The sequence below is a fragment of the Capsicum annuum genome, chromosome 6 (genome assembly GCF_002878395.1).
Source record: "Capsicum annuum cultivar UCD-10X-F1 chromosome 6, UCD10Xv1.1, whole genome shotgun sequence".
Classification (NCBI taxonomy): Eukaryota; Viridiplantae; Streptophyta; class Magnoliopsida; order Solanales; family Solanaceae; genus Capsicum; species Capsicum annuum.
Window position 1 is genome coordinate 207,764,786 of NC_061116.1, and position 13,232 is coordinate 207,778,017.

The 13,232-nt window shown below is 32.0% G+C and overlaps 1 protein-coding gene across 1 annotated transcript; it reads right to left on the bottom strand.

Moving 5' to 3' along the window:
• Positions 1–4,948: 4,948 nt before the first annotated feature.
• LOC124899604 (calreticulin-like) lies at positions 4,949–6,031 on the bottom strand. Its single transcript, XM_047414544.1, has 3 exons — positions 5,792–6,031; positions 5,042–5,252; positions 4,949–4,962 (listed from the first exon to the last, which is right to left on the bottom strand). The coding sequence occupies exons 1-3, from the start codon at positions 6,029–6,031 to the stop codon at positions 4,949–4,951; spliced, it is 465 nt and encodes a 154-aa protein (XP_047270500.1).
• Between the last annotated feature and the right edge of the window lie 7,201 nt (positions 6,032–13,232).

The window sequence follows — 13,232 nt, forward strand, 5'->3', positions numbered from 1 at the left end:
TGACACTTCCTATTCTTGTTCGCTGCAACTGTTCATACGATGAATTGGTTGCAAGTGTAATGCAGAGCGGGGATCTAGATTATGCACCGAGCGACGTGGTGATTAGTTATCTAATGCCTTCAAGGAAAAAGGTGAATCCTAAGATCATAAATAATGATGCATGTGTGTTGATGTACATTATGGATGTTAATGCAGATGGCTTTAGGCCTATTTTAAGGATAAATGTAGTTGAGAGATCCTTTGAAGGACCGCTAATTCGTCACCACTCCCACCACGACGACCTATAGTCGGTGACGATTTGAATGATCACGAGAACGATGACGATCATCCAATTAATATGAGAAATGATTCTATGCATACGGAAGACGTTTCATTGGACGCTCTAGATGCAGAAAAAGACTGTGGAATGGGATTCCAACCAGGACATTCTTTCTCCGATGGAATCAATTTTTATTGCGAGCAAACATTCGCCAACAAAAAAGAGATCAAAATGCTAATAGACAGAGCAACGGTAAAGCAGTCTTTTGATTATCGTATGGAGAAGAGTTGCACCAAATTATTGAAGGCAAAATGTGTATCTCCTGGTTGTGGTTAGTTGCTGCGGGCAAAGAAGTACGAAACCTCGGACAGATTTCACATATACAAGTATGTCGGGTTACACATGTGTGGTGTTGAACACATCACATGCAAGCATAAGAGAATATCATCTGAATTGATTGTTTCACTATGTGTAAATTATTTTTGGGATGGTAAGGGTTCAAGCATAAGAGAAATTCAAAGAATTGTATTTAAGGAGATGCATTGCCACACAAGCTATTGGATGCGTTAGAAAGGAAGTGTAATTGCGAAGATTCGAGGGACATCAGAGAATGGATATGCTTGCTTGCCGACTTTTTCCCACATGGTGGAGTTATTGAATCCCAGGTCTTCTTACTCTATCATGGTAAACCAGATGGATTGATCATTCCTTTACTACTTTTTAGCATTCGGAGCTTGCATATGGGGATATACCCACATGAGTAAGGTAATTTTCATCGATGACACATATTTGTATTGCAAGTATCGGGTTTTTTTGTTGAGTGTCGTTACACAGGATATAAAAAATCATATCTTTCCAATTGCCTTTTGTGTTGTGGGGAAAGCGAACGATGCTTCTTGGACCTTCTTCTTAGAGAAGTTCAACTCTATAGTAGAACATGAATCAGATCTATTTGTCATCTCCGATAGAAACATTAGCATTGTCAATGCCTTCTCCCGTGTATACACTCATGCACATCATGGACTTTGCATGAGGCACCTCGCTGAAAATCTTCGTGTAAATCAACACTGTGGAGATCATCTTTATCTATTATACGTCATGGTAAAGGCTTATTTCTTTGATGAGTTTAGCGAGCATTTTAAAAAATTGAAGAATAATTGCCTCGAGGCAGCACATATCCTTGAAACTGCGTTTGGTTTTAAAAAATAAAGTTGAGCACACTTTTCGGGCAATAGGTACGATGTGATGATCACAAACATCGTCGAGTTGCTCAACTTGGTGTATATAGATGACCGGAAGTACCCCGTGTCGTACATATTCAATTTAATTGCTAGATAATTCGGTGAAAAGTTTAAGGAGCGGCATGCTTTTGTCGACGGTACAAACAACAAATTTGTCCCTTGTGTGGAAAAGATTCTAAGAGATAATAAGAGTGCGAGTGATTCCTTGTATGTGACTAATGAAATGGGGATCTCGACCAATTCACGGTGTTCGGCAATGGTGTTACTGCCAAGGTCATTCTCTTGGAGAGGAGTTGTTTTTGTCAAAAATTTGACTTGGTGAAAATATCGTACCTGTGATGGAGGCTTTGCGAGTAAAGTATGGCGGTGGCGAAGGTTATGGTAACTCCATCTACGAGTACTCTTCGCTAATTTATAAAGCTCAAAAGTACCACCTCGCATACTCGGAATCTATTAACGTCGTCCCTTCAAAAGCCGAATGGACTATGCCACAGGAATTACTAGACACTAATATTTCTCCACCCTGTTAAAATCCCAAACTCAGAAGGAAGAAAGTCAAATGCGTTAAGGGCGTCGGTGAGACATTCAAGTCCAAAATGAGGAATAAGAGTTCAATATGAAAGAAATCTGAGCACAAAAGAACCATATGTAGCATGACTAACAAATCATAGATAGTTTTTTTTGCTTTAGTTGTAAAGCTACTATTTTGGGGGATAAGTATGCATTTCTGTAGAATTTAACGTTCTATTATAATCGACTTAAAGCTTTCTCTATGGTAGACAACGTCAATTTATGATATATCATTTACACAGTCTATTAAATATTATGTATTAGTTATATGAATACTCATTAAACTCGCTATGTGGGTCTTTCAACCGTCATATCTCTCTAATCGATGTATTGAATCATTATTTCCTGTTCTCAATTAATTAAAAGTTGCAAACACGTCTGTTCTAAAAAAACTGTTGGTATACACTAGGTAAACCTTTTCTATTCCCACACACGTTAACTGACCGTTGGGTGGGAATATGAAAGGCCACCTTCTATAGTTCTATAAGTAAAATGACTATTTCTATGTAAGCCTTTAGTTGTCCCTAAACCTAAAACATCAGAAACCCTCTTCTTCTTTTTCATCATCAAACTGAAAGCATGCCTTCCAGAAGGATACTCCTACACCCCATCAGACGTGTTTCCCCAAGAAACTATGATCTCTTCCTATTTAGGAATGATTTCAACCGTCTTTCTTTGGCCTGGGTCAAGACAACATCTACTTAGAGCGTGAACTCCGTCGAATTGCTCGTTTCTTGAGGGTAATTATGGAAAGGTTGGGAATGGAAGGCCCCGACTACACCAACTCCCCAGCATCCTCCTGAAAGTAGTTTTTAAGTTTTTATTTTATTTTATGTTTATAAGTTTTTGTACGTGTTCATTGCAGAAGAAGCTTTCTTGGTAGAACTGTTGTTAGAAGAAAGCTTCTTCTTATTTGTTTATTTTGCTTGTTTTGGCCGTTGTGCCAATGTATGATTGTGCAATGAACAAATGTTAATATAAATACTTCTATTTTTAAATTTTGTTTCCCTCTTTTTGGTTATTGTTGTTTTTTGTGTTTGCTTAATTACATGTTCTATGAATGCATCTGTAGATTGACTTGATTGAATTCACATAGAGTAAATACAGATCACATATATAGTCTATCATCGATCTTAGACTCTGTCACGCTGCGACCAAATATATTAGTCGATGGTAGACTAAATGAATCGATGACCCATGAGTAGCTTGTAGTTTGAAAGAAAATAATTAAATTAAAAAAAGTTTAAACAGATAATCATATGATTTGGGGCTGGTGAAAGAATATAATTAAATTTAAAAAGACAATAACATGTTTTGAGGCTGGTGAAAGAAAATAATTAAATTAAAAAAATTTAAATAGATAAATCACGTGTTTTGGGGTTGGTGAAAGAAAATAAGTAAATTTTAAAAGTCTAAATATATAATCACATGAATTGGGGGTGTTGAAAGAAAGTAATTAAATTTAAAAAAAGGTTTAAACACATAATCACATGATTTGGGGGTGGTTAAACAAACACTCTTGAACTCTTGGTGACATTTAATAGACTGTCATTGATGTTGACCCATGTCAAATCCATATAAAAAATATACTTATGCTTTGAGGGTCCATCGATTCGCTTGGTCTATCATAGCCAATCGATGCACTCCTTATGGTGTAAGTCTATGATAGACCAAGTCAATCGATGGATCCTCAAAGCACAAGTATATTTGTTACTGTGATATTTTTTTAACATATTATTGAGGGTTCATCGATTACGAGTGTCTACGGTAGATTTTATTATCTCGTTGATGACTGATATAGGTCATGATCTACGACAATCTATTAAGTATCACCAATAATTCAAAAAACACAATTACTATTTCAACAGTAACAAACGGCTAATTTTGTATTCCTTCAGTGTTAACACTTCTTTTTGCTTAATATATAATGTTCCCCATCTCTCATTATTTTATTTCGTCTACTTTATTTTTATTTTAAAATTCTAAAATGTCTCAAGCATCCCAAACATTCAATTCTAAAAAGACTCTAATTTGTCATTGTAAAAATGCAGTTGTCTTGAGGACGTCATGCACAGACTCAAATCCAGGTCATAAATTTTATAATTGTGCAATTGCGAAGGTGAGTCGTGTATGTCTTTTTTATAAAGTTAAGTAAATCGTTATAAATTTTTTTTTTTTTTAGGATAATGGTGTATGCTCATTTTTTAAATGGCTTGATGAGGTATCACCTCCAAGCAGTCCATCAACGTTGAGTCTGGGACCTGAGACATTAAATTTTCATGGCTTGAAAAAATTTAATCTACTACAAAGGCTTCAAGAATGTAAAGAAAATAGAGATTTTCTCATGACTTTGTTCAAAGAAACAGAATAGCAGAGGGATCACTTGAAAGTATTGCTAGATGACGCTCAAATAGAGAGGGATCAACTAAAACAAAAATTCGTTTTGGCCGAAGAAAGGGAGAATGACCTAAAAATAATGTTATGTGCTATAAGGCTAGTATTCGTTCTTTGAAAAAGTGTAACATGGATGTAGTGATATTGAATAAATAAAAATACTTCTATTTTTCTATAATGTTAATACTATTTTTCATAGAATCATAGTTGATCAAACAACACATCAACTTAAAATCGAGTAACATGGTAATGATAGACTATGAAAGAAGTATACAATAGATTAAATATGCGTTCTATGATGTCAACTATACACACTATCAATTATGACTACACAATACATATTCAAATTTCATGCAACAATACAGTTTGATAGAAATAGATTCAGTGCAGAATCATAATAAATTTCATTAAAAAAAATATTATTTGTCATATCCTGCCAACAGATCCTTCAACTTTCATATTTGTCAAATAAAAAAAATATTTTTCATATCCTAACAACTGATCATTCAACAACACATTAATAATATTAGCATTCAAATGTCTTTTTCCTTATTTTTCTCATCAACACAAATATTACCGTTGATTTTATCAACGATATTCATGACCACATCTTTTTGGTCTGCTTCTTCTTTTTCTTCTTTCAGTTCTCCTTCTTCTTCGTCTGCTGGTTCTTCCTTTTCATCTTCAGCGTCATCTCTTTTTTTCTCAATATCTGCAGTTGCTGCTTTATTCTCACTTTGTTCTCCTTCTTTTTCATCAGCTACTGCTTCTTCATCTTCTTTTTTTTCCTTAGCTTCTTCTTTTTCTTCACCTGTAGCAACCGTTTCTTCCTCAGCTTCTTTTTCTTCCTCAATTTCTTATTTTTCTTCATCTGCTGCTTCTTTCTCAGCTTCTTCTTTGTCAGCTTCTTCTTCTTCTTCATCAGCTTTTTTTTTCTTGCCTTCTTATTTACCTGCTGCTGCTTCTTCTTCAACTTCTTCTTCTTCTTCTTCTTCTTCTTCTTCTTTTTCTTCTGCAGCTGTTTCATTTCCAGTTTCTTCTTGGCTCTTATCTTTTTTCTATTTATTCTTCTTCATCCTTCTTTTCTTTTTCTTTTTCCACTTCTGCCACAACAGTGCCAACTCATCCATTTTTTTTCCTTAATTCCTCTCCGATTCTCGAAGGTCCACATGGACTGTGTCATCATATTACAAAGTGTTACTAATATTTAAGGATGAAAATTTATTAACTACTCCAATTATTAAATGAAGTTACCTCGTTTATGTTGTCGCTCATCTTTTTTTTTTCTTCAGTCTTTTTCTTTGATATAGGCAACAATATCCAACACCGCTTCCTTGAGCATAGCAACATGCTTATGAAGATGCTCAGGGGATGAGGTACCCACTGCATCTTTGGAGGTGCTCGTAGAAGCATCATCACCAATGCGTACTCCAACAGGGTTACCACCCAAATCTCCATCATCACTGTCCTCATTTGAAGTAAGGACAGTCACCCATTTCGACTCTTTCGTCAAGCCATCTAGGACGTTATTCTTGACCTCATCCGTATATTGATTAAACGTAATCATGTAATCTATATTTGTCTCACGAACAATAGGGATGATGTACGGGTGCACGTTCTACAAAAAAATAATTAACAATTACATAACATTTGATACAACAATAGTATTATAGCATAATATAAATAAGTTCATACCTCGAAAACTTTTTCTTTATACTTGAATGGGTCTCCTTCGATTATCTTTTCACTTTTTGTAGTATGCCATTTGAGGATGTGGGGAATGGAAAAGGGTTCATCCATTGATTTTTCAGCAAATTTTTCAAGATGAGGAAAGGCCTTATAGATCCAAATCAAGCAGTACAGTAGTAAAAAAATAACTCAGAGTCTATGACAGAGTACATACAAAACACAAATATACAATAATCTCACTAAAAGGTTGATGGTAGATACCATGAATGCCCAGGGAAATCCGAATAGAGCATAGGATGCTTTCTGCTTCTCATCAAATACTTCCCTCTGCTTCTTCAGGTCACTTTTCTTCTTCAGATAATCCCTGGTCAGTTGAAATGCCTCTTTCCCACGGATAACTCTTGAAAAAACTCAAAGATTGACCATTCGAATCAGTTTTGTGTTGACAACCTTCATCGAATATTTTGCAAGCAATATGGTGTGCAAGAACCACAGTAAATAATACTTAAAATTCTACTCCTCGTTCAGCTTATTCCCTATGATCAAGTGTAACAAGTTGTTCTTCGTAATGTTTTTGTTTGTCGTCACCTTAAAGAAAAATGCTCCCCCTTGGCTAACACCTTCTTTATTTTTTATTCACTTTGGTATGATGAGCAGTTCAGCCCCGTGATCAAACAAAACTCTTTCAAGCCAAAACAGGTAGGCTTGTTGTTAACGCAGAACCACATCTCATGACGTATCTTATCGTTCTTGACGTGTCGCAACAACAAATAATCAACTAACTGCTCATTGAATTTGAGATGTTCCGGTAGGTTTCTCAAGTGGACAAAATAGGATCGCTTGAATATTTTCTTCAAATCCTGGTCGGCAAGAACTCGCTTTTAAATTCTTGATAAGCAGCCATTCTTGATCTGACCGATATTTTTGCCGGGAAAGATCCAACCTCGTCCACTATCATTTGAAGGTCATACCGCTTCACGGAAATGAACCTTGAAAAAGATGACACGAACAAGGGATCATTATCCCCATCAGCACTGTTTCTTTCGCTTCCTTCACTCTTTTCACTATCACCACTAGCACTACGCTTGACGACATCTTCACTAGAATCAGCGTATTCGCTTATCTCCTTTAACTCCGAATCTGATTCGGACACTGCCTCTTCAATTTTATTTCTTTTGGAGACATTTTCAACTGCCTCAACTTTTCTTTTTCTACTGCTACCAGCAGAATCAAATGTGGTACCGACTTTGTGTTTAGCAATGAGTCTTTTTTTAGCCATTTTCAACAGAATCTACGCCTACAGATCAAATCTGTCATTTTCAGTTCATAGACCACATGTCTACCAACAAAATTACTCAATGCTCAAATGAAAAAGCTCAAAAAACTAAGAAATACCCCACCATTAAACTTTCACTACACAAAAATACAATAACTGAACCAAAATTCAATACGCAGTATCAAAACTCAACTATTGCTAAAAATCAAACTAGTGCTACAAATCAAACTAATTAGCTATTAATCTTTCAATTTTCACTATTTCAGCAATCATATTTTAAAAGAATTTCATACGTCTAAAAATTGATTTCAATTTAGGACATTCTAATTTCATAAACCACAGGTCTACAGACAGAAACAGTTATTGTTTGAATCAAATTGCCAAAATAACTCTTAAAATAATAATTAATCCACCATTCAACACTTCATTGCTATTAAAAAATCAGAACTAAACCAAAACTCCTTAACAAAAATTTTAAAATTCAACACCGTGATCAACGAAAAAATCTGTCAAAAATGATGACTAAAACCTCAACCATTGCTTTAAAATTAAACTCATTACCTATAAAATTCTCATATTTTAACTACTTAATCAACCAAATTCGAAAAAATAAACTTCCTACATCACTACGAATCGATTAGAAAAGAAACTCGTTTAAATGAATCTACAAATAATCGAAAGTTGATTTTAACTAACCTTACGAAGAAACAATGAGTCCTTAGCAGCTGGAGAAGAAGGAGAAACAAAAATGACATTTTGGGAGCCACGTTCTTGAAAGCGAGAGTTGGGAGAGAATTGAAGAGGAGAGAGAGGTTTTTTTAATATTGAAATAAGTGGAGAGTGTTAGGTATATTATGTTAAATTTGGAAAGTTGTAAAAATGATGAAATGGTCCCTTGACCCATGTATGGCCCGACCTTTTCAACCTTTTCCCACTTTTTTCACCCTAACATTAAAAATTAAATCAAAAAGAAATTAAGTGGGTAAATAGCAAAATAATTTTGCCAAGATATGCTTTTGCCAATTTTTTCCAAGTATATATCTTTATCTCTCTCTCTCCCTCTCTCTCTATATTATACATATCTTTTGCCAATTTTTTCCAAGTATATATCTTTATCTCTCTCTCTCCCTCTCTCTATATTATACTAAATAGGAAGAAAGTTTTGTCTAAAATGTTGTCAACTGTCATCATATAATAATATCATGTGTTAGTTTTAGGACAATTTAGTTAAAGGTAGATAAAGTTAGTTACTAATTTTCAAATTGAAACTTAAATTTGTTTAAATATCTGAATACTAAATTTACCTAGAGTTAATTTAACATTGTGGGTTGTTGCTATTATTTTTTTAAAATAATATTACATTGTAATGAAACATCGGATAAATTTAAAATCATTTGCGCATAAAAGACACTTAAAACGTTATTTTTATATATATAAAAAATTATATTCATGTACATCTCTGTAGTTGATAATTTTAAAATTGAATTTTTTTTAAATATCTAAATATTAATATCAAAATTTTGCATTTTTTTAATCAAAAAGCTCTCAAATTTCAAAATTAAAATTTTTAAAATAAAAACTGCAAACTCACAAGAAAAAAAAAATGGAACACGACTTCCTTAAAATTAAAAAATTGCAATTTCAAACGAAAAAGAACTACAAACTCACAAAATAATGCTACGCCACTTCCTCAAAGTTTTAGATTTAAAATTTAATATTCAAATAAAAACTTTTCCCTCACACGTAAATAAAAGTTCACAACTCCATTAAATTAATAATCTATTTAAAATTTGAAACAAAACAAATATTGTAAACTCAAACAAAAATATTTTTTCAACACTATTTTTAAAAATTTGAACAAATCTGTTGTAAAAGTTATACACGCTTACATTTATGAAAAAATAACTGATTTTAGAAGTGGCTTATTCAAGCACATTTTTAAAATCTTTAGGTATTGAAATGAAAAAAAATGATTTTATATGTTTTTGAACTCTTTTAATTTTAATTTGAATAATTAAATTAATATTAATAAATCTACAATAAACATTGTACCACAATGAATTGTTTTGAAAGGGTAAGAAAACAAAATTTAAATTAAAAAAAAAAAAGTTAAACTAGCCTAACTTAATTCATGCACGACCCCATTTCCTATTTTTTCTCCACATCCTCATCAATCACCCACCGCTTTGGGTTGTAGGTGACAAAAGAGTTTTAAAATGAGGTATAGGTGACACAAGTCTTAATAATTGAGTGGATGTGATAATTACTTCATTATGGATTAAGAAAGTTGGGGAAGTTTGAAAATAACCCACAAGTTTATTAATTTACACTTTGATTGAAATGTTAGTTAATATAATAGGAAACAAAGGGGAAAAAAGTGTGTTTCTATCTCTTCTCATCCGTTGTTGTTTTCTCTCTCTTCACGATTATTATTGTTCATTGTTGCTGCTGCTTTATTCATCATCTTCTACTTCATTATCACCTTCATCTTCTTCTTGTCGACCATTATTGTTGTTGTTGTTACCGTTACTGCTGCTATCTGACCAATTTCTTAGGTCAAATTTTATTTCCTACATCACTTTCCTCTTTGGCATTACTTCATAGGTGACTTTGGTAAGTAAAATTATAATTTTTATTCGAATTTATCATTTGGGTACACAATTACTACTATTTTTTCCAACAATGGATAGAACCCGATCATGAATCTAACATAAGTGCCTACAATTTAAACAGATCACTTATCTGGTGCATCAGATGAGTAATCTATTACAATGAAAGACTCATTTGTTGGATTAATGTTTATGCTTCTATAGTGCCCATAACATGAATCGAACAGCTGGATAATCTGTTGCAATAGAAGATTTATCTATTGCAATAGACTAGTTATCTGTTGCAATAGACTGGTTATCTATTGCATCAGACCGATTATCTGTTGCATCATATGAGTAATCTGTTGCAACAGATGATTAATCTGTTTGGAACAACGCAAATCATCTCTTGCCATAAACCCAACAGATAACCAATATGTTTCAACTCTTGCTATTGCTACTGGATTCAAAATTATTCCTTACGTCCAATCGTCGACATGTTTGTTGAGAAGATAATAGACAGAATAAAAATTAAATACTCCCTACATCTCAAATTACCCGTCCCAAATTTTCTAATTTGATTTTTCATTTTACTTGTTTTTTCATTAATCAAGAAGAGACAAAAAAAACTCCATGTTTTACCCTTTGCATTAATTACTTTTTCTTCAAATTAAAATGTAAACATCATTTAATAGGGGTATTATGGTAAACTAGGAATGTTATTAATTATTTTTCTTAATCAATGTGTCATCTCAATTTGGTACGAGTAATTTTTTACGGAGAGAGTATGAATTAAAACGTCAGAGCTATGCAACAAACTAGTTATCTGTTGAAACAGACTAGTTATATGTTGCATCAGACTGATTATATGTTGCATCAGACTGCTTATCTATTGCAACATATGAGTAATCTGTTTGGAGCAACACAAATCAGCCCCTGCCACAAACCCAACAGATACCCAATATGTTTCAACCCTTGCTATTGCTACTGGATTCAAAATTATTCCTTACGTCCAATCATCGACATGTTTGTTAGAAGATAATAAACAGAATGAAAATTAAATATGAATTAAAACGTCAAAGTTGATCAAACATAATTTTTTTATTAAACAAAAACAAATAAAAATACATATACATAGACTAAAAGAAAAAATAATCTAATTATTATTATTATTATTATTATTATTATTATTATTATTATTATTATTATTATTGTCAGTCGGCCAATCTTCAACCGGTAGCAGCAAAGCTCTCCTCAGCCTGCGGATCTCAAGGAGCATCCTTGACCTAACTGCCCCCAGTTCCCATTGCAGGTCACGAACCTGCATCTGAAGTTCATTCACGGCGTCTTGCAAAAAAGCAATGTCCCACACTGGATCAGCCATATCTAGAACACATATGAATTGACAAAAAACCTAAAACCAAAAGTCAAAAAAACAATATCCGAATGTAATACAACGTATACTACAAATTGGTAAGAAAAAAACTTACCTGAGTCAGGGAAAAGAAAGTGGTGGAAGGTGTAATATGAAAGACAAGATGCAATAAATAAATAGTGTGTAGTTCAATGAATGATTGAGTTAGAAGGGATCTATTTATAGAGGATTGAATTTGAATGAGTGGCAAAAAGATGCGACTGTTCACCTCCATTTATTAATTACGTTTTTTATTACTGCAAAAAGTTATAAATTAATTAAATTAAGAAATATTGTGATAAGTCATGACTTTTTAGATTATTATTATTATTATTAACTAGTTCTTTCCAAAAACCGTTTTATTGAGTTGTGACAACAATTCTATATTTGTTGCATCAAATAACTCACCTGTGACAATAGATATATCATCTGTTGCACCAAATAGAAAACCTATTGCATCAAATAATCTACCTGTTGCAACATATCATCTAACTATTCACCTCCATTTATTTATTATATTTTTTATTACTGTGAAAATTTATGACTTAATTAAATTAAGAAATATTGTGATAAGTCATGACTTTTAAAATTATTATTATTAATTAGTTCTTTTCAAGAACCATTTTTATTGAGTTGTGACAACAGATTCTATATCTGTTACATCAAATAACTCATCTGTGACAACAGATATATCATTTGTTACAACAAAAAAAAATTTGTTTCATCAGATAATCCATCTGTTGCAATATATAATCTATCTTTTTTTAAAAAATAACTATCATAATATCATTAATCCAAATTTGCTGACTTTTTTATTATAAAAATTAAAAAAACACCTTTCCAATTACCATTTCTTTAATAAAATAATAACCATTTTTATTAAGTTCTGCCAGTAGATTGTATATTTGTTACATCAGATAAACTATCTGTTGCAACAGATATACCATCTGTTGTAACAAATCAACCATCTGTTTTAATAGCTTTTTTTATTTTTTTCTAACAACTGATACATCAGTCGCAACAGATGGAGAATTTGATCTATCAGCAACACTGTTGAATGTGTTTTAGACAAAAAGTCACGACTATTCACCTTTTTCTTAACAATCATCATATAAGTTAGAAAAAATTTCAGTAATAGCAACTATAGAGTCTTAATTGTAACTTTTATAGCAACAGTTTCATAATAACGAAAATAACAAATTGTATTTTGTATTTAAGTAAACTGTTGCTATACAAATACATATACAACAAGATTTACTTCCCTTGTTTTACTCAAATTAGTTGAGTTAAATAAGGAATAATTATTCCATCTAATTAAATTTTCATAAATTACTCTTATTTAAATTAGTAGCTTCCTTTTTCAAATCAAACTCAAATATGAAGATTATTATTTCCATGATCTTCAAAATTTTAAAATATCATTCTCTTGTATCTCTAATTATTTTTGCTTGTTAGTTTTTTCATTTTTTTTTATTATTTTAATTTTTTTTCTTTATCATTTTTTCTTTCAACTTTATTTTCTGTCTTGTACTTCTCTTCTTTTTTTTCCTTTCTCATTTTTTATGTATGTTTTTCTTTTTTCATTTTTTTCCTTTTCTTATATTTTTCATTTTTTTTCGCTTTTGTTTTTACACTTCTATTTCTAATTTCTATTTCTCGTTCTTTTTTTTCCTTTTTCACTTCTTTTCTTTTTGAATTTTTATTTTTCGTTTTTGTTTTTTCTGTTTTTTCTTTTTTACTTTTCTATCTCTGTCTTTTATTTTTAAAATATAAATATCTATATCATATATACATATTCAAA

Coding starts and splice junctions, on each gene's coding strand:
- LOC124899604 (XM_047414544.1), bottom strand. CDS start 6,031: ATGATTACGTTTAATCAATATACGGATGAGGTCAAGAATAACGTCCTA. Junction 5,253..5,791: donor TTGCTATGCTCAAGGAAGCG/GTGTTGGATATT, acceptor GAAGAAGCTAAG/GAAAAAAAAGAAGATGAAGA.